This window comes from Chiloscyllium punctatum, chromosome 1, assembly GCF_047496795.1.
Source record: "Chiloscyllium punctatum isolate Juve2018m chromosome 1, sChiPun1.3, whole genome shotgun sequence".
NCBI classification, from domain to species: Eukaryota; Metazoa; Chordata; class Chondrichthyes; order Orectolobiformes; family Hemiscylliidae; genus Chiloscyllium; species Chiloscyllium punctatum.
This window is the reverse complement of record NC_092739.1, coordinates 134,258,715-134,284,571: the sequence shown is the minus strand read 5'-3', so window position 1 is coordinate 134,284,571 and position 25,857 is coordinate 134,258,715. Positions and strand designations below refer to the sequence as shown.

Genomic DNA, 25,857 nt, shown 5'->3' with positions numbered 1-25,857 from the left:
TTCTCTTTTTGACATTATCCTGCAATTCCTGACCAGGAAATGAGTAGGTTTCTAAGTCTTCTTCAGAATGCATCCTGAATATGAGGACTTTGGTCATCTCATCTCAGATGTGGCTTTCATGACGTTGTATTCTCCACATCTTCAAACTATACAAGCTGCTCTTGTGCAGGCATTCACAGAAATTCATACAGCATAGAAACTAATCCTACAGCCCACCATACCAATGCCAACCAACCAACAACAAACTACATAAATCCCATTTACTTGCTAAAGGTTCTGAGGAAGATTCACTCGTCCCAGAACATTAACACTGATTTCTCTCCACACATAATGCCAGACCTGTTGAGCTTTTCCAGAATTTCTGTTTTTTCCCCATTTACCTGCATTTCGTCCTGGTATTTTTAGTACTCATCCAGACACTTGTTAAATGTTGGATATCAACCACGGAATGGGAGGACAGGCTCAAAGTGCTGAATGGCCTACTCCTCACTTTTTTTTTCCTCTATATTTCAAACCTCCCTTTGATCATAATAAATCTGACAAAGACTCATTAGCAATAAAATTAAGTTAATGAATTCTTAGAATAAATCTCCAGGGTTATTTTTTCCACTAATTAATAAGGATAACTAATGAAATTATCTATGTTTTCCCCAGGACGCTAAATCCTTTCATTGTATTTTACAGTTTCAAAAATTTTATCTATTTGAAGGTGAATGTTATGGTGTCAGGCTTTCAAAACTTCATCAAAAGGATCGGTTGCCTCTTTAAAACCTTGGCGAGTTATAACATTGGCACTACATTCCCAATCATGTACGAAAGTGCATTTACTGGTTCAGTTGCTGCTTTGGCATGATTTCTTCCAAGATTGCTGTTTTCCAAGTTAAATTTTCAAGTTAAATTTTCAACTTCAGGCCATAACATTTAGGTTATAAAACTCTCATCAATAGAGTACAGATTGTAGCAACAATCAGGTTGAGCAGTGATTTAGCCTGGGGTTGAGTGAGTATATCTGAAAATTTAGTTCAAAGTGCAAAATTGGTGCCAAGAGGTAAGAAGAGCTTCAAATAAAGCAAAGTCTCCAGAATGAGATGAAAATCACAGAACATGAAAGAAGCAGATCAAGAGATGACGTACCTGCAGTGAGAACAGACACAGAGTGACATAACAAACCATAAAGTGCATGCAGGGAAAGCAGCTCATTCATGAATAGGATTGGTGATAATTTCATGTCTTAACAGAAAAGTAAGGTCTTCAGTTTGTATTTAGGTCTCTAGTTTTTCTTTCCTCTTAATAATAGCTTGGCAAGTCGGTGATGTGCTATTGCAGCATACCAAGACAATCCAGAATGAACACATCAATAATCAGTATTTCCAGATACTGTGCCTCAAAGGATAGCTAAAGTTACTTGGATACTTACCTCCACAATGTAGTCACACCACTCGTAAGAACATAAGAAATAGGAGCCAAGAGTAGATCGTCCACCCATTCAAGCCTGCACTGCTACTCAATAGATATCATGCCGAATTGCTCCCCGTCTCAATTCCTCCTTCTTGCCGGCCCAGCATAACCATCAACTTCGAGATATTTCAAAAATCTCCCTCCTCTTTAAGTACTTCCAGTGATGTAGCCTCTACAACTCTGTGCATTGAGAATTTCAGACGTTCACCACACTCTGGTAGAAGAAATTGCTTCGCATTGAAGTTTTATATGTGCGTCTTTGCATTCTGTAAGTTTGTCCCATAGATCAAGGCTCTACTGTTCATGGAAACACCTTCTCCACAGCTACCATGTCAGGCTTCCTCAAAACCTTGTATGTTTCATAAGACCACATGTTATTCTTCTAAACTCTAATGAATAAAGGCTTAACCTGCTTTAGCTCGTTCTGATAAGTCAATCCCTTCATCTGAGGAATCAACCTAGTGAATTTCTTTTGAACTACCTCCAATCTAAGTACATCTTTTCTAAAATACAGGAAATAAAACTGAACACACTGTACAGTCTCTCAAACAACCTGTACAATTGTAACAAGTCGTCTTAGTTTTGAAACTTGAAGTACCTAGCAACAAAGGTGCAAAATTACATTTACCTTCCTAACTGTTTGTTGTACTTGCATACTAACGGTTTGTGCTATTTTTATTCATTGGATGAGAGGCTAGGCCAACAGCATTTATTACTCAGCCCTATTTGCCCAGGAAGTGATTAAGAATCAACCACAGTGCTGTCGGTCTGGGGTCACATGTAGGTCAGACCAGGTAAGGATGGTAGTTTCCTTCCTTAAAGGAAACAGTGAACTAGATTTTTTTTTCTGACAATCAACAATGGATTCATGGTCACGAGACTCTTAATTTCAGATTTTTACTGCATTCAAATTCCACTGTTGTGGCAAGATTTGAACCTGGATCCCTGGATTAACAGTCTCGCAATACTACAACTAGGCCACTGCCTCCCTTTCATGCATAAGAACACCCAGATCCCTTTGTACTGCACCTTTTTTGGAGTCTCCCTCCATTTAAATAAAAGCCTGCCTTTTAATTCTAACTATCAAAAGTATGTGACTGCACATTTTCCTACATTAATGTCCACCTGGGAAGGAGGCAGTAGCTTTGTGGGTATGTACTGGATGAGCAATCCACTACGCCAAGCCAGTGTTCTGGGGACATGAGTTCAAATTCTACCATGACAGATGGTGAAATTTGAATTCAATAAAAATATAATGCAAGTTAACTAATCCATGCTAACATATCACCCCAATATTATGAGATCTTATCTTGCACAAAGAACTTATGTGCCACCTTAACAAAGGTCTTTTGAAAGTCCAAATACAGAGGACTACTGGTTCCCCTTTTTCAACTCTGTTTGTAATAGCCTCAAAAAACTCTAGTAAATTTGCCAAAGATTATTCTTTTAGAAAAACACCTTCACACTGTTTGTGTTAAGCTTTCCTGGATGCCCTGCTATTTCTTCCTAAGTATGGGACTTCTGCATTTTCCCAATGGCAAATGTTAGGCTAACTGGCCGATAGTTTCAGGTTTTCAGTCTCCTTCCCTTCTTTAACATCTGCTGGAATGCTCTCAGAGTCCAGTGAATTCTGGAATATTGCAATCAATGCCTCAGCTATCGCTGTAACCACTTGCTCTAAACTCTTTGGATGTAGGCCATCAGATTCTACAGACTTTTCTGCCTTTAGGTTCCTTTATTTTGTCAAATACTTTCTTCTTTGTGACAGAGATTGCTAGAAAATCTTTACTTTCACTTTGCTTATCTATTTTCTTTAAGATTAGATTAGATTAGATTCCCTACAGTGTGGAAACAGGCCCTTCGGCCCAACAAGTCCACACCGACCCTCTGAATAGCAATCTATCCAGACCCATTCCCTTACATTTACCCCCTGACTAATGCACCTAACACTATGGGCAATTTAGATTTGATTAGATTAGATTACTTACAGTGTAGAAACAGGCCCTTCGGCCCAACAAGTCCACATCGACCCGCCGAAGCGCAACCCACCCATTCCCCTACATTTACCCCTTTACCTAACACTACAGGCAATTTAGCATGACCAATTCACCTAACCTGCACATCTGTGGACTGTGGGAGGAAACCGGAGCACCCGGAGGAAACCCACGCAAACACGGGCAGAATGTGCAAACTCCACACAAGATAGTTGCCAGAGGTGGGAATTGAACCTGGGTCCCTGGCGCTGTGAGGCAGCAGTGCTAATCACTGAGCCACTGTGCCGCCCCCAGATATTTATTCTGTCCACCATTGTGACTAATACAAAATCATTTGCTGTTTCTCTGCTCCTCATAATAAATTCCCCAGTCGTATCCTTTAGGGGTCCTAAATCTTCCTTCACCTATTTTCTTTATTTTTGTATCAGTAGAAACTCTTGCTGTGTTTCTTTAAAATAGGTCTTGACAATATACAAATCAACTTTCTCCCTCTTTTCTAGTCTTTCAATCATCTGCAATTGGATCCTAAAAAAATTCCCATTCTAAGACCACAATAAGGTGGTATAGGAATAGGCCTTTCGGTCTTTTCAGCTTGCTCTGCCATTCAATAGGATAATATCTGATCCTGCCCCTTTCCTGGAACTGTTAATTGCCGGTTGATCAAAAGTCTATCTCAGCATTAATATACACAAGGACTCTGCCCTCACAGCTGTCTGTGGAAAGGAATTCCAAAGACACTCAACCCTCTCAAAAGAAATTCCTCTTCATATCAGACATAAATTGGCGCCCCTTCATTCTGAGACTGTGCCTTCTGGTCTTAGACACTCCCATAAAGAGAAACACCCCCTCAGCATTTATACTGTCAAGCCCCTTAAGAATCCTCTATGTTCCAATGAGATCTTCATCTAAATTCCAATTAGTAGAGTCCTAAACTGTTTAATCTTTGCTCATAATACAATTTCTTCATTCCAGGGTTCCTAGTGAACCTTCTCTAAGTTGCCTCCAAATGAAATAATATCCTTTCCTAAATAAGGGAACCAAAAGTGCTCTCAGTACCACGTGTCATTTCACCAATTACCATGTACAGTTGCACTAATACTTCCTTACTCTGATAATCCAAACCCCTGAAATGTGCAACCTCCGCATAGACTGTTACCCCAGACTGGAAGTGAACCTGGTCTCAAGCGCAGTGAGGCAGCAGCGCTAACTACTGAGCCACCATGTCGCCCATATGTTGTAAACAGTAGTGGTCCCAGCATTGATCCCTGTGGAACCCCACTGGTTACAGGTCACTCATCTGAAAAAGAATCCATCACCGTCACTCGTTTCCTGCCCAGTAGCTAATGCTCTATCCAGGCCAATATACTATGGGCTCTTATCTTGTGATTTAACTTTCTATGAGACACCTTGTCAAACGCCCTCTGAAGTCCAAATACAACACATTGGCTGAGACTTTCTCAAACAACTCTAAACAATTAGTCAAACACAAATTCCCTTTCGTGAAGCTATGTTAACTCTAATTGATTAGATTATAATTTTTCAAATGCTCTAAGACCTCCTTAATAATTGAAACTGACATTTTTCCAACAATAGATGTTCAGCTAAGTATTTGCTTTTGATCTTCCTCCCTTTTTGAATAGGGGTGTAACACTGGAAAAGTACCAGGGGATTGGGAAATTCCCAGACTCCAAAGATTGTTGAAAACTTGTAACCAATGTATCAGTTATCTCTGTATCGACCTCTTTTAGGATCCTCACGTGCAATTCATCAGGTCAGAGGTTGTATTCGCCTTTAGCCCCATTAGTTGTCTAATACTATTTCTCTAGTGATGGTGATGGTACTTAATTCTTTCCATATGCTTCATTACTAAATGGGATGCTTGAAGTATCTTCCACCATAAAGATTGATGCAAATTTCCTTGTTGCCTATAATATAGCCCCCAGATTCATTTTCTAAGTGGCCTATGTTTACTTTGACCTCTCTCTTCCTTTCGATAGGAACTCGTCAGTTTTCATATTCCTTGCTAGTTTCTCCTCAGTTTATTTTCTCTATTACCTTTTTAGTCTTCCTTTGCTATATTCTGAATTTATCCTAGTCTTTGGGGCTATGATTTTTGCCTCCTTACATGATTTTTCTTTCAAATTAATACTCCTCTTGACTTCCTTGGTTAGCGATGATTGATTTATCCCTCTCTGAGAACCTTTCTTCCTTACTCCAATATATGTTTGCTGAATGTGATACATTACCATTTTAAATATCTGCCACTAATTTCTCACTACCTTCCCTAATTACCTGCTCAGTCAACTTTACCTAATTCTAGCTGCATTTCATTATAATTCCCTTTAAGTTAACCCAAATTTCTCACTCTCAAATTGAATACTGAATTCTATCATGTTATGATTATTACTTTCTAGCAGATCTTCTACTCTGAGGTTATTTATTAAACCTGTGTCATTATCCATTACCAATCCAAGATAGCCTGTTCTCTGGGTGACTCTGTGATATACCTGTACTGCTCTAGGAAACTAACTTTATGAATCTGCTGTCATGGCTACTCTTTCCAACATGATTAACCCAATTAAAATTAAGATTAAAGTCACCCATAATTATCAATCTATTCTTTTCACATGCACCTATTATTATTTGATTTATACTCATTCCCACAGTGTGGCTACTTTTTGGGTCTATACATGACTCCTATCAATATCCTCTTCTCTTGATTCTTTTTTACCTCCACCCATATGAAATCTACATTATCTGAGCCTGGATTACCCCTCAGAACTGTTCTCATTTCATCTCTCATTATCAGTCTTTTCCTCCCTTCCCTCCTGACCTTCTGAAAGGTCAAATATCCTTCGATGTTACGTTCCCAGTTTTAATCTGCTCGTAATCATGTCTCCATAATGCCTACAAGACCTATCTATTTATCTTGATCTGCACCTCAGTTTGACTACTTACTTTCAAATGGTTCATGTACTAAGATACAAAGTCTGTTTTATTATCAAATTTCCCTATACTTTTATGATTCCCTGCTGCATTTTGCCCCTTCTTTTCATTTTCTGGGGCTAATCAGCCATATCACTAAACCTCCACTCCTGCCTTCTCAATTAGCATTGATTTTCTAATTTTCCAGGCAAGTGAACCTATTTCCACCTATTTCGCCCCCCCCCCCCCCCACACACACACACAAAATGTAGTTTGAAGCTCTACTTATCTATCCTTTGTACGTCTTAGGTTTTGAATGGATACTCTACGTGACTCCTCCCTCCCTCTCTCCTGCTCTTTACGAAGATACTGTCTCCGCTCTCACACGTTCTGCTGTCCCATTCTCTTGCACAACACAGGTTGTTCCTCTAACTTCTCAGTCTGTGTCACAGTGACACTGCTGTACTGCACTCTCCTCCCAGTCCGCTTCACAGTAATCATGGTTCTTTGAACATTGCTTCCAGTCCTTTTTTTTCAAAAATATACTGCATTCATAAAAATATCTTTATATAATCACAAATGCAGTTCGGTTCTGGGCAGTAGCATATCAAGATAACAAACAACATTGAAGTTTGACTCTATCCAAGCAACCAAAGGCATCTCTTACTTGAGCCAGACTACATTTACATGCATTAGGAGGGTCCAATAACTGAAGGCACCCCAATTTAACTTCAGCAGGAATACCTTAGTCAGTGGTCCAAGCTTTAGTGAGTTCTTCAGCATGTAGTCCTGGACCTTGGAATGTGTCGGTCTAAAACACGGTCGGTCGGTCAGTCAGGGTAAACTCCTCACTTTGGAAAACCAACTTCAGGCAGACCAAACAGCATTTTTCACCAAGTCGATGGCCCTCCAGACAGTCAATGTTTATCTTAGTATATGTCCTAGGGAGCCAACACTATACAGCAGAAAGTCTTGGGGACAGAGCTGATCTGGATGAATCCTGACAAAAACAGATGCATCTTTCTCCAGATGTCCTTTGCAAAGGCACACTCTTGGAGATGTGCGATAGTCTCTACTCCCCCCAAACCCTACTCCCTCCATGCCTGCTTTGAGGGCTGTGCATGGTGGCACAGACCAATTGAACATATAAGGAGTATCTCTCAGGTCCTTCTCTCCACCAGTGAAGCAATGTCTTGGTGCTTGTTGGAAAGTTCTGGTTAATATGCATTCTGTCAAATGACTTTGACAGTCTGTTCAGGGAACCAAGCAATTGGATCCACCCTCTCCGTTTTCCCCCACAGGGTCTCAAGGACACTACATACTTACCACTTACTGATGGATTTGTGGTCGAAGGTGTTTTTCTTTGCAAATTTCTTCACAAAGGACATGTGATATCAAATGTGCTACCAAGGTGAGGAATAGGGAGAGAGAGGAGTTGAACATGTGGCTACAGGGATGGTGCAGGAGGGAGAGCTTTGGATTCCTGGATAATTGGCACTCTTCCTGGGGTATGCAGGAACTCTACAAACAGAATAGTCTTTACCTGAACCAGAGGGGTACCAATATCCTGGGGGTGAGGTGGGGAAGAGGGGAAATGTGCTAACATTCTTCGACTGGGTTTAAACTAATTCAGCAAGGGAATGGGAACCAAAATTGCAATAAAAGTATACAGGAGGTTGAGTAGTGAAGTCAGAGCTAAGATTTCAAGATCACAAGGTGGCACCGGCAGGCAAAAAGTTGGTTCAATGCCAGGAACATCCAGAATAAAAGGTGGGTGAACTTGCAGCATGGGTTGGTACCTGGGATTTCAATGCTGTGGCCATTTCAGAGATATGGGTAGAGCAGGGACAGGAATGGCTATTGCAGGTTCCAGGATTTAGATGTATCAGTAAGAGCAGAATAAACAGTAAAAGAGTGGGTGGAGTGACACGGTTAGTCAAGGACTGTATTGCAGTTGAGGACTCGTCTACTGAAGTAGTATGGGCAGAGATCAGAAACAGGAGAGGTTACCCTGTTGGGAGTTTTCTATACGCCTCCAAATAGTTCTAGAGGTGTAGAGGATCAGATAGCAAAGATGATCCTTGATAGGAGTGAGAGTTATAGGGTAGCTGTTATGGGGGTCTTTGACTTTACAAATATTGACTGGGAATACTTTAAGTTCAAGTATTTTAGATGGGCCAGTTTTTGTCCAATGTGTGCAGGAGAGTTTTCCTGACAGTATATGGACAGGCCAACAAGGGGCAAGTCCACATTAGATTTGGTACTGGGTAATAAAGCCGGCCAGGTGTTAGATTTGGAAGAAGGAGAGCACTTTGGTGAGAATGACCACAATTTGGTTATGTTTACTTTAGTGATGGAAAGGGAGAGGTACATAAGAGTTATAGCTGGGGGGGGTGGAAAACGCAATTATGATGTGATTAGTCAAGATTTAGGATGCAGAGGATGAGGAATGAAATTGCAGGGATGGGCACAATTGAAATGTGGAGCTTATTCAAGGACCAGCTACTGCAGGTCCTTGATAAGTATGTCCTGGATTAGTGGTGCTGGAAGAGCACAGCAGTTCAGGCAGCATCCAAGGAGCTTCGAAATCGATGTTTCGGGCAAAAAGCCCTTCATCAGGAAAGATCTTGAAGGAGAACTGTTGCTGGTGTTTTTGAATCTGTAGTCTGTACTGTTTGTCCTGTTCGGGTCTGAACTCTGCTGGTTTAAAGGTGGTCCGGAATCCGTGTGGGATGAGTTGGTTACAGAGGCAGGCACTGAGCCTGATGAAAGTTCCTGATGAAGGGCTTTTGCCCGAAACGTCGATTTCGAAGCTCCTTGGATGCTGCCTGAACTGCTGTGCTCTTCCAGCACCACTAATCCAGAATCTGGTTTCCAGCATCTGCAGTCATTGTTTTTACCACTTTGATAAGTATGTACCTATCAGACAGGGAGGAAGATGTCAAGTGCAGGAGCCATGATTTACTAAGCAAGTTGAATCTCTTATCAAGAGGAAGAAACAGCTTATGTTAGGATGAGATGTGATGGCTCAGTAAGGGTGCTTGTGAGTTACAGGTTAGCCAGGAAAGATCTAGAGAGAGAGCTAAGAAGAGTCATGAGGGGACATGAGAAGTCATTGGCAGATAGGATCAAGGAAAACCCTAAGACTTTCTAGAGGTATATCAGGAATAAAAGAATGACAAGAGTAAGATTAGAGTCAACCAAGAATAGCAATGGGAAGTTGTGCATGGGATCAGAGGAGATGGGGGAAATGTGCTAAATGAATACTTCTTGTGAGTATTCACACTAGGAAAATGTAGTCAAGGAGAATACTGATTTACAGGTTACTAGATGAGATGGAATTGAAGTGCATAAGGAAGAGGTGTCAGCGATTCTGGAAAGTGTAAAAATAGTTATGTCCCCTGGGCTGGATAGGATTTATCCTAGAATTGTCTGGGAAGCTAGGGAGAAGATTGTCGAGCCTTTGGCTTTGATCTTTATGTTGTTGTTGTCTTCAGGAATAGTGCCAGAAGACTGGACGATAGCAAATGTTGTTCCCTTGTTCAAGAAGGGGAGTAGAGACAACCCTGGAAATTATAGACCTGTGAGCTTTACTTCATTTGTGGATAAAGTATTGGAAAGGGTTATGAGAAATAGGATTTATAATCATCTAGAGAGGAATAAGTTGATCAGGGATAGTCAACACGGTTTTGAGAAGGGTAGGTCATGCCTCACAAGCCTTATTCATTTCCTTGAGAAGGTGACAAAACAGGTGAGGATGAGGGTAAAGTGATTGATGTGGTCTTTATGGATTTCAGTAAGGTGTTTGATAAGGTTCTCCACAGTAGGTTATTGCACAAAATACGTAGGTATGGGATTGACGGTGATTTAGTGGTTTGGATCAGAAATTGGCTAGCTGAAAGAAGACAAGGGTGATGGTTGATGGGAAATATTCATCCTGGAGTCCAGTTACTAGTGGGGTACTGCAAGGATGTGTTTTGGGTCCACTGCTGTTTGTCATTTTTATGAATTACCTAGATGAGGGCATAGAAGGATGGATTAGTAAATTTGCGAATGATACGAAGGTTGTGGATAGTGACGAAGGATGTTATAGGTTACAGTGAAACATAGATAAGCTGCCAAGCTGGGCTGAGAGGTGGCAAATAGAGTTTAATGCAGAAAAGTGTGAGGTGATTCACTTTGAAAGGAGTTACAGGAATGCAGAGCACTGGTCTAATGGTAAGATTCTTGGTAGTGTAGATGAGCAAAGAGATCTCTGTGTCCAGGTACATAGATCCTTGTAAGTTGTTACCCAGGTTGATAGGGTTGTTAAGGCGGCATACGGTGTGTTAGCTTTTATTAGTAGAGGGATTGAGTTGAGTTTCAGAACCATGAGATCATACTGCAGCTGTACAAAACTCTGGTGCGGCCACATTTGGAGTTTTGCATACAGTTCTGGTCACCGCATTATAGGAAGGACATGGAAACTTTGGAAAGGGTTCAGAGGAGATTTACTAGGATTTTGCCTGGTTTGGAGGAAAGGTCTTATGAGGAAAAGCTGAGGGACTTGAGGCTGTTTTTGTTAAAGAGAAGAAGGTGGAGAGGTGAATTAATTGAGACATAAGAGAATCAGAGGGTTACATAGGTTGGACAGTGATAGGTTTTTCCTCGGATGGCCATGGCTAGCATGACAGGACATAGCTTTAAATTGAGGGGTGATAGATATAGGACAGATGTCAGATGTAGTTTCTTTACTCAGAGTAGTAGGGGCATGGAATGCAACAGTAGTAAAATCACTGACTTTCAGGGCACTTAAATGGCCATTGGATAGGCTTGTTGCCGAGAATGGAATAGTGTAGGTTAAGTGGGCTTCTGATTGGTTCCACAGATTGGCACACAGAGGGCAGAAGGGCCTGTACTGCGCTGTAATGTTCTACGTTCAAATGGTCTGACTATTTGGGAGTGTTCTGCACGAATGCGGCCAATTCCATCCTTCACAACACCAGGGACAGTTAGAACCTCAATACGTAGTGACACTTGATATTTGCATACTGAGGGTCTACACATACCTTGGTGCAGCCACACACAAAAGAGGGCGACATTGGATATATTGTTCTCCCCTTATCCAGATTTTGGACATGGTGGCCCTGCAGACAGGGTACATCTTAGATCTCCAGATGAAGTGGGCAATAGGTTTAGACAGTGGATTTGGATCGGCTCAGGCTTGGAGGGCTGAAGACAATAGACAATAGGTGCAGGAGTAGGCCATTCTGCCCTTCGAGCCTGCACCACCATTCATTGTGATCATGGGTGATCATCCTCAATCAGTATCCTGTTCCTGCCTTATCTCCATAACCCTTGATTCTACTATCCTTGAGAGCTCTATCCAACTCTTTCTTAAACGAATCCAGAGACTGGGCCTCCCTGCCTTCTGGGGCAGAGCATTCCACACACCCACCACTCTCTGGGTGAAGAAGTTTCTCCTCAACTCTATTCTCAATGGCCTACCCCTTATTTTTAAGCTGTGTCCTCTGGTTCGGGACTCACCCATCAGCAGAAACATGTTTCCTGCCTCCAGAATGTCCAACCCTTTAATAATCTTATACGTCTCAGAAGGGCTGTTCCTGGGCTATAAATTTTCTTTGTTCTTCTTTATGAAGTGGAAGATGGCTTGGGTAACTACAATGGCACAGATCCAGAGAATGAGCCAAACCTACACCACGTATAACAACAGAGTGCTTCACAGCTGACAACAGGTTTTTGCCTGGAATGGAGAGGGAGCGCAGGTCCCAAAATACCAGCTTCACCTTGGCAACATGCTTTGCCCAAAATTTTGTGCACTCCCAGGTAATCAGTACTGATGGTAAAGGGGATAAAGGATTAGTAAACCCAGTTCCAAAAGAACATGGCCTTCCTCTTGGTTCAATTTACCCTGGCTCCTCAGACCTGTTCGAATTGGCACAGCTGCTCAAGTCTGCACATTGACAGCGGATCCAAGCACAAAATGGTGACATCATCTAAGCTTGTTTTGCGCTGCAAGTATTTTGCTTACTTATAGCTTACTGGCCTTTAAACTGCATCATTTTTTATTAAGTTTTTTTCCTTGAGAACCAACTATTTTAACATTACTTATGGTTCCCCTGATGCTCCAGCTAGACCTTGACCTGCTAGATTATTAACCTCTAATGCAATCTTCAACTGCCTTGGTGTGATTAGTACTCCAGTTCCATGGAGTTCTCAGCTCGATCTTGCAGTGAAGACATAGGTCACAATTAGCCAAACAGATAAATGTTGTAGCTCCAACAGATCAGGGCTAGACTGTTTGCTTTCTATCAAGTTAATATGATTGAGTGATACCAATATACTCAAATAGGTGCAGTTGCAACTGCACTCAAGAAATTCAACAACATGCAAACATGTCCGATCAACTGATTTAATATCAGCTTAAATACTTGTTCTCCCCACCACCAAACAACAAAATAAATTTTCAATGTTCTATTTGACATACATATTGACTAAGTAATGAGTGGTCAACATTATAATATGGAAAGATAAGAGAAGTCAGAAAATCCAACATTAAAAAGCTTACTTGCCTTCTTCTGAAAAGTGTCTATCTGCATGTCGATATACATGAAGGGTAATGGTTATTTGTGGCAGAGCTAGCAACATAAATAACATTCCACTCATGCTACTATCAATGAAAACTGAACAGTGCCCACACTTGGGACCTTCTCTACTTCAACTCAAGAACTTTCTTGAAAATTTATTTATATAATCAGGAGTTCTACATAATTCACACTCACGAGCCAGAATTATTAACAATTGTTGTGAGGGGGAGAAAAGAATAGACATCTAGTACAATAGTGGGATTTTTCACTACAAGTGAAACAACCACATGATGTAGCTAAGCTGGTGATAGTCCCTGGCTGGATTAAATAGCAGTAGCCATTGGTATTTGCTAATAGGAATACCAATTATCTGGGAATCTTTGAAAATACAGGAAAGTTTCATTTAGAATGGTCAAAGATTACATCAGTAGCATTTCCATTTTGAGGATGCAAGAAATGCCGAAAAGTATATTTATTGCCCAACTCCAGTCTCCTTGAGAAGGCAAGTGCTGACAGTCCTTCTGTGTTAAGCAAGGAATTTTGCCTCAGCAAGGATGAAAACACTGTGGTGGATGTCCTATTCAGGATATTGGGCAATTTGGAGAAAAAAATATTAAGCTTCTTCAGCTTTTGCAGTAAATGCAACCATCCAAGTGAGTCAAGAATATTCTATCACATTCCTGACTTGAAATTTGCAGATGATGGAAATACCTCCAGGAATGCAGAAAATACACTCAGGACATCAACTGCTCTTCTCTTGTAGCTGTATCATTAATTTGGCTATCACTGGTAAGCTTTTGATCAATAGTAATCACCTCCCATGATTAGTAACATGAAGGTGGTATATATCCAGCAAGGTACAAAACTATATTTTTTTTAATATAAGCTTCTTCACTTAGACTGTGCAGTAATATAGCTCTTGAAGTAATTGACAGGAAATATTGCTAAACAGAAGAGCTTAAATTCAATCATGTTTCTTTATCTCTCCTCTGTACTATCTAGCACTAAGTTAAAAGAACACCTTTTTACTGTACGGTAATCTTGGAAAACAATTAACAAGAGAATAATTTCTTCCATATCCTGTTATTTGGAGAATATTTTTGCAAGAAGATTCTAAATAGGGCACTTTTCTGAAGAGAAAAGGATAAAAGGGGCGACTCAACATTGGTCTTCAAAATAATGCAACGGTTTCTTGGGGTAGACATAAAAAAAAGTTTACATTTATGGAACTGTGCAAAACTCGAGACATTAATGCGATAGGTACGAATAAATAGAATAAATCAGAATTCAAATTTATATAATACTTTAAATATATCAACATTTCCTAATGCAGTTCACAGCAGTAAGGATCACACAGCTATCGAGTATAGAAAATCTGGAACTAAATGATAACAATTTAAGTGAGAGTGGTATGTTTAAAAAAAAAGCAAAGACTGGAAATGTTTCAAAGGTAAAAAGTACCTAGTATATGGGACTAGATGTCTAGCAACTACAGTCAGTTCTTCTGTAATGCGATGGTTCTGTTCTTGGTACTTAAAGTGTTGGTGATGTAATTATGTTACAGCCAACATATATTTTAAAAGTTCATGCTTTAGAAACAGTGTCCCTAATTCGTCAATCACGTTACAGCGAATTTGTATTAAGAAAACACGCATTATAGAAGAACGACCTGTATGCTTTTAGTTTACAGATCCAAAAAAAAGAGGTAGAACTTGGAAATTGAACAAATCTATTTCTCATGATCTTCACTGGAAGATAATAAACATTATTCTTACTTTATCAAGTCCCAGTTTCTGTCACTGTGTACTGCCTACTTCTTTCAAACTTTCGAAAATTATTTTCAAAATTTTATCTCCAGAACTTTGCACCAGCTTTCACATAAATCAAATTCAAGCCTCTGAAACCTTGGTTGATTCTTAACACAAGAATAAAAGAACTTATCAAATGTGAATAATGAATGAAGCAGAAATGGTTAAGGACATGTGATGCCATTTTAAAACTTTATTAGCATACTACAATCTGACAAAGATGACAGATTTTGGAAGAGTACGAGAAACAGCTTACCTGATAATTCTCTGAGCTGCATACTGATGTAATGACCGAAACTGAGCAGACATGTTAGCTAATGCTGCCAAACAATTCGTATGTAGATATTTGTCCTAATTAAAAGAAGTGAATCACAATTAAGAACAAAGAGTTGTGCACTTAAGACAAAGATTCATTATACTGCAGTGCTTTAAATAAAGTAGTTCAAGGAGCTTCACAGATACATAATCAGACAAAAAATGAAAACCAAGTCAAAGAAGAGACTAACCTTTGGCTCACACCTCTCATTAATCTAAGAGGGTTTTAAGTATTTTCCTTGAGGAATTATGGAAAAGTTTAGATGAGACCTTGACTACAGAGGACATGATTACAGTCATGAGGCAAATGGGAGGAAAGGAGGGGTAGGGGAGGTCATGCTTTCAAACAAAAACTTTTGTGGTGAGGCAAACACAGAAGTCAAGGATATATTCAAATAAAATATAATCAAATCTATCATCCAGATCGAAGACTGTTTCAAATCTATACACTGTAATGACCAGAGCCGAACCTTAACTGACAGTGAAACAATAGGTTCTTATTCAAAGGTTTTCACTAGCGGTTGCAAGGCATTAAAGCATGATCACTACAATTAAATGAAAGCTGGACTGTTACATGAAGCAGGAGATTGATTTAGCTACTTTTAAAAGTGTGAATCTTCAGATGTTTCAGCAAATTAAACTCGAGAAATTAGATATGGCGGGCTTGCCTGACAATTTTACATGTCAAGATTAGAGTGGTGCTGGAAAAGCACAGCAGGTCAGGCAGCATCCAAGGAGCAGGAAAATCAACGCTTCGGGCAAAAGCCCTTCATCAGGAATGAGGCTGGGAGCCTCGGGGGGAGGAGACATAAGTGGGAGGGGGGGCGGTGAAGGTGATGGGTCTGAGAGGAGGGCGGAGCAGATAGGTGAGAAGGAAGATTGACAGGTGGGACAGGTCATGAGGACAGTGCTAAGCTGGACGGTTGGAACTGGGGTAAGGTAGGGGAGAGGGGAAAATGAGGAAACTGGTGAAGTCCACATTGATACCATGGGGTTGAAGGGTTCCAAAGCAGAAGTTGAGGCGTTCTTCCTCCAGGCATCAGGTGGTAAGGGAGTGGTGGTGCAGGCGGCCTAGGGCCCTCATGTCACTGGCAGAGTGGGAGGGGGAGTTGAAATGTTCGGCTACGGGGCAGTGGAGTTGATTGGTGCAGGTGTCCGGAGATGTTCCCTGAAGCGCTTGCCGAGTAGGCGTCCAGTCTCCCCAATGTAGAGGAGACCGCATCGGGAGCAATGGATACAGTAAATGACATGTCTGGAAGTGCAGGTGAAACTTTGATGGATGCGGAATGCTCCTTTGGGGACGGAGATGGGTGGGGGGTGCAGATTTTGCAATTCCTGCAGTGGCAGGGGAAAGTGTCGGGAGGGGAGGGTGGGCTGTTAGGGGGCGTGGACCTGACCAGGTAGTCGCAGGTCGCAGAGGGAACACAGTCTTTAAAGGAAAGAGGTTAGGTGTGGGGAGGGAAATATATCTCTGGTGGTGGGATCTGTTTGTAGGTGGCAGAGATTTCGGCAGATGATGCGATGCATATGGAGGTTAGTGGGGTGGAAGGTGTGGGGGGGGGGGGGGGGGGTGTCTGTCCTTGTTGTGGTTGGAGGGGTGAGGTTCGAGGGCTGAGGTGCGGGACATGATGAGATGTTTGAAGGGTATCTTCAACACGTGGGAGGGGAAATTGCTGTCTTTAAAAGTTTATGTCTCCACCCCCAAGGCTCCCAGCCTCATTCATGATGAAAGGCTTTTTGCCCAAAACGTCGATTTTCCTGTTTCTCTGATGCTGCCTGACCTGCTGTGCTTTTCCAGCACTACTCTAATCTTGACTCTAATCTCCAGCATCTACAGTACCCACTTTCAATTTTACATAGCTATTCTCAGTGAACTATCAATACCATTTTTACAGTGGTCCTACTTATGTGCTAGCAGAGAATCTCAAATTCGACTGGGGTAAAACTGGAAACGCACTGCCAATGTCTACTGAGACTGGCATGGCACCGGCCATTTCAACAGATGAAACTCAGTAACAGACGACTGCATAGGAAAAGCAAGATGGATCGAAGTTCCAGCTGCAAGTGATGGCAAAACATGGACAGCTTCCCTACTCAACTCACTAAACAACATCATTAGTCAGCATGCATAAATACTCAAACTTCCATTGCCACTGTAAGAAAAACAATGACAACAATGACAAAGTACTGGAAAATGGGATTGGAATAATTAGATGAGCGTTTTGACTAGCACAGACTCAATGGGCCAAAGGGCCTTTTCTGTTCTGTAGACTTCTGTGACTGTACAAAATTTTAACAATTTAAAAAGTTGTCTTTTCTTGGAGAGTCAAGCCTATCCTGGAACATACAGTGGACATAACAAAAATTCATGGACTGATAAAATCATCATATTAAAATCAACACCATTGACACTAAAAAGGTAGCTATACGACTGTTGGTGTCTAACATGTCTGTAAAATTTCAATTCTTTGTAGACTGACTTCATTAATCTCAAAGCAGAATAAAATCTGAAATGTAAACACATATTTATAAATGCTGCAAATAGAGGAAAGTAATATTAGCCTAATAACATGTACACATTTGGAGAAATACAACATATTTACATTCGGGGAAATGATACTCACACCAGAACTTACAACATCTGGCATGTAACAAGCCCATATGTAATAAGCTGCAATTCTAGATTTAGCCTTAGAAGAAGCAGCTGGGCAGGTTGATGAATGAGTGACCATTTTGGATAATGTATTCATAACACAATTAGATTACAGAAAGGAACAAAGATAGAACAGGAATAAAAGTTCAAATTTAGAGAAAAGCTAAAAGTGAACTGGTTATAGCTATTTGAAAATAAGTGGCAAATCAATGGGAGGCATTCAAAAGAAGGATCCAATGAGTTCATAACGAATGGTGATAGTGCCAAATCTAGAATCTCTCAACTATCTACATACTTACAAACTAAAAATAATTAATTCCATTTCAAAGCCATCATTGAACCCGCCTCTGCCACACTCCTAGGCAATGCATTCTAGATCTCAATCACTCTGCACCTGAAAGATTTCCTTCACACCACTGTTGGTTCTTTTGCCAATCACCTATAAAGTGAAATACAATGGATGCTGGAGATCCGTCTGAAATAACACCTGAAAAACCAAAGAGGCCAGTGACATTTGTAAACAAAGGACCAGAGTTAATGTTTCAAGTCCAATGTGACATGTTTTGGAACTCAAGGAGATTGAAAATGTAAAGTAGAAAAAGGGAAAGGAGAGCAAATGGAACAGGTGCCCCTGAGCAAAACGCTAAGGTCTTGCTAATAGTAATAGAGAGATATAGATGAAGAGCAGGCATTAATTATAGCTATTAACGGCAGTAAATAGTTCATTCCTACTGACAGCAAACACATGCAAGCTAACACGGGATGGGGGGAGAATTGAAATGGAGGTCAGAATTCATGGTCTGAAGCTGTTGAATCCTGAATGTTGTAAAATGTCTGAGCAGAAAATGAAGTGCTATGCCTCCATAAAAGTACAGTACTATATTTGGTAGGGATCCAAAATAAAAACAGAAATGCATGAGACAGTAGGATCTGCCATAATCTGTGAAGAGAGAAACTGGACATACCTATATTCTGTTACTAAAGCTACCAGTAATACCTATTTATCATCTGTATAGCTTCTCCATCATCATTAGCAATTCCTTTGTCTTTTGCTCTGGGGCATTTCTTTCATCTGTTCTATTTCCTCCTCCTCCCACTTTTTCTACATCATAAAATCTTGTTATTTCCAAAAACAAATTATTGGACTGGAAATGTTAACTGTTTCTCTCTCCACAGATGCTGCCAGACTTGCTGAGTTTCTCCAGCATTTTTGGTTTTAATAAGTGTATTTTGGTTCTTGATGCTTTCACTTGTCTGATCCTGCCTACATGTCTATAATTCTGAACACCTCTTATCAAATCTTCTCTCAACCTTCTCTTTCTTAGGATTAGCTTTTCTAATCTTTCCACGTTACTAAAGTGCCTCAATTCTGGAACCATTCTTGCAATTTTTTTCTGCATTCTCTTGACAGTCTTTGCATTCGTCCCAAACTGTGGTGCCCAGAACTGGACACAAATTTTCAAAAGAAGCTAACCAGTGTAGTATAACGTTTATCTTAACTTCCTCAAAGTTTGTACCCCATGCCTTAATTTATTAAGCAAAGTATCTGGTGTTCATGTTTAACCATTTTCTCATCTCCTCTTTCACCTTCAACATGTACAGTTCCATTGCCCCTGAACTATCAAAAAATGTGTACTTTTCCTTTTGTTTAAACTGTTCTGGTTCTTGCTAAAATGCATCACTTTACATTTCTGCATCAAGTTTCAACTGCCCTCTGGCCCATCCATTTTACCTACCTGTCCATTTCCTTTTGACATCTAAACTATTCCTGCTCATACCTCAATTGTTCCAACTTTTCTACCCTCTGTATATGCACTATCTCCAAGGAAGATTAGAAAATTTTGGTTACGATCTCTGAAATTTCCACCAATTTCCCTTAGTATCCACAAATGCATCTCATCTGTTCTTGGAGAGTCATCAACTCAAATTACAATCCTTCTAATGCCTCCTTCTGATCACATCACTGAGTTCAGAAGATTTTAAGAAATAGAAGGAGTTGGCATTGGTCCATTGAGTTTGCTCCTTCAATCAATAGCTGTAGTTGCATTTGAAGCAATTTAAAGGAGATACACTAGATTGATTTCAGAGATGAGGGGTTTGACTTATGAAGAGAGGTTGAGCAGTTTAAGCTTATATTCTATGGGATTTAAGGGAATTAACAAAGTAGATATAAAGGATACGTCCTTATTTAGGGAAATCTAGAACAAGAGTTTTAGGGTAATGGGTAGCAGATTTAAAACAGAGATGAGGAGAAATTACTTCTCTCAACGGGTTGTGAATCTAAGAAATTCAATAGGTGGATGTTGGGATATTTGAGTAAATTTAATGGAGAAATAGATTTTTAAATTAGTAGTAGGTTGAAGTGTTATTGGCAATGGGACAGAAATGTGGAGTTGAGGCCAAGATGATATCAGCCTTATCATATGAAATGGTGGAGTAGGTTTGAGGGGTTGAATTGTATACTCCTGCTCCTAGCTCTTATGCTTCAGTTGTGGCCTTAACTCCACTTTCTTAGCTGCTCTCCATACCCTGAATTCCCTTGTCAATCAAAACCTGTCTAACGCACCCTTGAATATTTTCAATGTTGCAGACTTTGTGACCGTTCAGAAAATAAATACTTTATAATTTCCATCACAAACATGAGACACTTTGTTTTGAACATGTACACTCCCCAGTTTCAATGAGATAACCCACATTCTTCTAAATTCTAGTTAGTATCGCCCACATGTACTCAACCTTTCCTCAGTAGACAATCTGCATTTCAGGTGTCAGCTAAGTGAATCTTCCCTGAACTGCTTCCAATGGAACACATACATTTGCTTAAATAAGGAAACTGAAACTATATATGAATGTTCAGTTTGACCAAAGTCTCGTACAGTTGTGGTACGTCTTTCCAACTTTTTTACTCTACCTTGCTAGCAAAGAAGACATTCTAAATTCCTTCTAAATTAAATGCTCCAGCTGCACACTATTTTTTTGTGATTCATGTAACATTCCATAGTCTCTCACCATTTAAATAACATTCTGTGTCTCTATTATTCCGCCAAATTGGACAAACTAAAATTTCCCCTTGGTCTGTAAATTTTTTACCAACTCATCTTTTGTCCAATGCAGGTTCTTTCCATCCTCCTTACAAACTTCTACCTACAATTAACTCCAAGCAGCCAGTTCTTTAATCCATGTCAGAAAATATATTTGGTTGAAGCACCTTTGTATGCAGCACACCACTAAGTTTTAAAATTCATTCATGGCTGGGCCAGCATTTATCCCTATGTGCCCTTGAGAAAGTGGTGGCGAGCTGCCCCTTGAACCACTGCAGTCAATTTCCTGTAGGTACAACCAGAATGTTGTTAGAATGGTTTTCACCAAGCGACACTTAAGGAACAGTGATATATTTCCAACTTAGGGTCATGAACGTCTTGTAAAGGAACTTGTTTTGTAGAGGTGATGTTTTACATATCTACTGCCCTTAACCTTCTAGATGGAAACAGTCGTCAGTTTGGGAAGTGCTGTTTAAGCCTTGGTGATTTCCTGCAGTGCACCTTAACAAAGGTGTACACTACTGATACTGTATGTCTGCGGAGGAAGGAATGAATGTTTATGGATGCAGTGCTGATCAAGCAAACTGTCTTTCTTAGCTAGTTTCTTCAGTGCTATTGGAGATCATCCAGGCAAGTGGGGAATATTCCATCACATCTCTGCATCTACTCTTCAACCCCACCTAAGACTCTTGTGTTTCAATAAGGCCACCTCTTATTGTTGTAAACTGCCATGAGTACAGCCTAACCTACTCAACCTCTCCTAATAAGAAAAACACTGTATACCCAGGAACAACATTGTGAACCCGCTATGGGCTGCCTCCAATGCCAGTTTACCTTTTTGTAGATAGGGCAAATTTTTTTCCTCAATATTCTAGGTGTGGTCTAACTATAAAACTTCTATAGATTTAACAAAACTTCCTGATTTTCATTCAGCATTCCTTTTCAAATCAAGGCCATGTGCCTTTCCTATTACCTGATTAACTAGGTTCTCATTTTTTTTTGTGAGATTCATAGATGTAGACCCCGAAATCCCTCTGCCCATTTTGCAGTTTTTCTCCATTTAAATAATGTTTAGCTCCTTGATCCTTCCTGCTAGAATGCATAATTGCACATGCTTTATGTCATCTGATTTTCTTTTCAAATAAACCATGTTGGTTTATTTGAATCATGACTGTATCATGATTTTCTAAACAACATGCTACAAGCTCCTTAATAATGATTTCTAGCATTTTAACAATGACATATGCTAGATCAAGTAGTCTATATGTATTTCCTGCTTTCTACCAGATTTCAAGGAGCAGGAGAATCGACGTTTCGGGCATGAGCCCTTCTTCAGGCTCATGCCCGAAACGACGATTCTCCTGCTCCTTGGATGCTGCCTGACCTGCTGCGCTTTTCCAGCAACACATTTTCAGCTCTGATCTCCAGCATCTGCAGTCCTCACTTTCTTCTGCCAGATTTCCTCTAGAAAAAGTAGTGGAACATTTGTAATTGTTCCAGTTGCTGGAATCTAAAATCTAGGGAATTTCATAAGCTGACAGTCATTGCGTCTACTGTCTCTGCTTGCACTTCCATTGGAATACAAGCCATCAGAGGCTGACAAGGGAACTTGGCAGACTTTAGTTCAATTCGTATTCCTAGTACATTTCCCCTTATTAACCAGGAATTTGATTGCTTTAAGTTTCACTATCTCGTTTTTGTCCCCTGCTTTTCTACCACTGTTCATATTCTTTTGTGCCTTCCACAAAGATGACAGATCTAAAATACTTCTTAAAGAATCTCTGGCACTTTCTTGTTGTCCATTATTAATTCTCCAGTCTGACTTTCAAGGGACCAATGTACGTTGTCACCACTCTTGCTTTTTTATATACTTGTAGAAGCTGTTAATGCACATTGTCATATTTCTTGCTAACTTTTACTCATACTCCAATTTCTCCCTCTATCATTACATTTCAGTTAGCTTTTGCTGGTTTTGAAAATTTTCCAATTTGGTCTACAAATAATCCTTGATTTAATATTATCTTAAAATTTTCAGTTGGCCTCCAATGGTGCTCCCCTCTTCTAAGTTTGTTCTTTATCAATGGGATGTATCTTTGCTCGCTGTTACAAAATAACTCTAAATGTCTGCCCATGTTTCTCTACTGTCTTACCTTTTAAGCTATTTTCCAGTTTAGTTTAATCAACTGTCTTGGTTGTGATTGCCTTTTCTTAAGGCACTAGTTTCAAATCCAAACTTTTCACCTCCAAACTGTGCATGAGATTGTCAATATAATAACTCTTACCAAAAGAAACTTTTATAAGTCATTATTAACCTTATTACATATTCCCAAGTTTAAAACACCTGGTACCCCATTGGTTGCAAAATGCATGGTTCTTAAAAACAGTCCCAAGCAGACTCTATAAATGCATCCTCCAGGCTATCTTGACATAATGATTCACCTAATTTGTATAAAGATGATAATCTCCTATAATTATTTTAATTCCTTTCCTACAATCCCCAATTTTTCTTGATTTACATTCTATCTGACAATGTTACTGTGAAGATGCCTATAAAGTACTTTCACCAGAGACTTCTTTCTTTTTATTTCTTACTTCCACCAAATCTGTTTGAACCAAGATTATTTCTCATTACACAATATGTGGGAGCAGAATTAAACCATTCAGTACTAATCTCACCCTTGATTAAGGGTTACTCAGCTTCCTTAACTTTTCTTCATTCTTCTGTAATATCATTGAATTTAAAACTCTGGTCCCAACTATAATTAGAGAGTCATCTCTATAATGAATAACATATATACATTTATTTCGGTGTGTTATCAATTTATTCATCTTTTTGTAAATGCTTATTCATTCAGATCAAAGGCCCTTAATTCTGTATTTCTACCTTTCGTTTTACTTTGACCTTACTTGCACTCTTACATTTCCACACTTTGGCTCCTCCTGACACACTATGGCTATCATTATCTGTATCATGGCCCTGCTCTAATGCCTGCCATTTCTCTTTAACTTTCCAAATCCTCCATCATGTGAATCCACCCCCAATTATACAGCTTGAAGTCCTCTCTAATCACACTTATTCACCAGGACACAGGTCCTATTGCCTTTCGGGTGAAGGCCATTCTGACAATATAGCTTCCTCTTTCTCCAATACTGTTAACCGTGTCCTGTAAATTGAAACTTACTTTTCCCACAACAATCTTTGAGCCACATTCAACTCTCTGATCTTATTTGTCCTTTGTTGTTTTATTCATGGTTCTCATTTCAATCCTAGCTGCTTTACTCTCTCAGCAGAATTTCTTTCTGAGTCATACCTTTGTCATGGGCAGCCACATGGAGCTCAATAGCTGAATGCTTCCTCTCACTCTGTGCCATTTTAATTTGTTTGTAATTAACCACATAGGTTTCAAACTTAGAATATGTGATGATGCTACTCTTTTAACAAGGTTATGTTGTCCTTGGTTTTTTCCGAGAGGGGTTGTAAAGTCAGTGGTGCCGAAATGGCTAATAGATACTTGTCTAAGTCAACAAACAGAGGAGGCCTTTATGGTTTTTTTTTAAACTGTTGTACAATGAAAGGGGAATGACCAGATCTCCCAACTCAGGTTTTCTTTCTAGTTTGGTTCTGTTTTAGCAGGCAGCCAGAAGCTACTAGTAGCAGGGAACCAGCTACAGTGAAAAAGAAGTTCCATGCTACAGAGGTCTTGCTTCTACCTGAACTCTCTCCTGCCTGTAAGAACTTGTGTTTTAATTTACCATTCACTAAGGAGTATGTTTATGGAATATTGCAGGGATTGGAACGGCTCCTTTGTTAAATTGGTATAGAGTTGATCAGATTTTCAAATAAGACTCGAAAAGTGTGGCCTTCCTTCATCAAGAAGGGCTTATGCCCAAAACGTTGACTCTCCAGCTCCTCAGATGCTGCCAGACATGCTGTACATTTCCAGCACCACAATTTTTTACTCTGATCTCTGGCATCTCGTCCTCACGTTTTCCTGGGTTTTCAAATAAGTTATAGAGGCATAGAGATGTACAGCACCGAAACAAACCCGTCCATACCAACTAGATATCCCAAACCAATCTAGTTCCACCTGCCAGCACCCGATCCATCCCTCTAAACCTTTCCTATTCATACACCCATCCAAATGCCTTTTAAATGTAGCAATTGCACTAGCCTCCACCACTTCCTCTGGCAGCTCATTCCATACACGTATTACCCACTGCGTGAAAAAGCTGCCCCTTAGGTCCCTTTTCCCTCTCAACCTAAACCTATGCCCTTTAGTTCTGGACTCCCCGACCCCAGGGAAAAGACTTTCTCTATTTATCCTATCCATGCACCTCATGATTTTATAAACCTCTAAAAGGTCATCCCTCAGCTTCTGACGCTCCAGGGAAAACAGCTCCAGCCTGTTTAGCCTCTCCCTATAGCTCAAATCCTCCAAACCCTGGCAACATCCTTGTACATCTTTTCTGAAACTTTTCAAGTTTCACAACATCCTTCCGTTACAACAGAGACCAAAATTGCACGCAATAGTCCAACAGTGGCCTCACCAATGTCCTGTAGAGCCGCAACATGACTTCCCAACTCCTGTCCTCAATACTCTGACCAATAAAGGAAAGCATACCAAACGCCTTCTTCACTATCCTATCTACCTGCGACTCCACTTTCAAGGAGATATGAACCTGCACTCCAAGGTCTCTTTGTTCAGCAACACTCTCTAGGACTTTACCATTTAGTGTATAAGTTCTGCTAAGACTTGCTTTCCCAAAATACAGCACCCCACATTTATCTAAATTAAACTCCATCTGCCACTTCTCAGCACATTGGCCCATCTGATCAAGATCCTGTTGTAATCTGAGATAACCTGTCCACTACACCTCCAACTTTGGTGTCATCAGCAAACTTACTAACTATACCTCTTATGTTCACATCCAAATCATTTACATAAAAGTAGCAGACCCAGCACTGATCCTTATGGCACTCCAATGGTCACAGGCCTCCAGTGTGAAAAACAATCCTCCACCACCACCAGTTCTGTATCCAAATGGAGAGTTCTCCCTGTATTCCAGGAGATCTAA

The 25,857-nt window shown here is 40.2% G+C and overlaps 1 protein-coding gene across 14 annotated transcripts in view; it reads right to left on the bottom strand.

Moving 5' to 3' along the window:
- The window catches only part of dym (dymeclin), a 559,079-nt gene that overhangs the window by 306,828 nt on the left and 226,394 nt on the right, over nucleotides 1–25,857 (bottom strand). For all 14 annotated transcript variants that reach the window (XM_072574579.1, XM_072574628.1, XM_072574595.1 and 11 more), the window contains one exon: nucleotides 15,029–15,123. In XM_072574579.1, coding sequence (XP_072430680.1) covers nucleotides 15,029–15,123 — 95 coding nt within the window. The remainder of the gene's footprint in view (nucleotides 1–15,028; nucleotides 15,124–25,857) is intronic.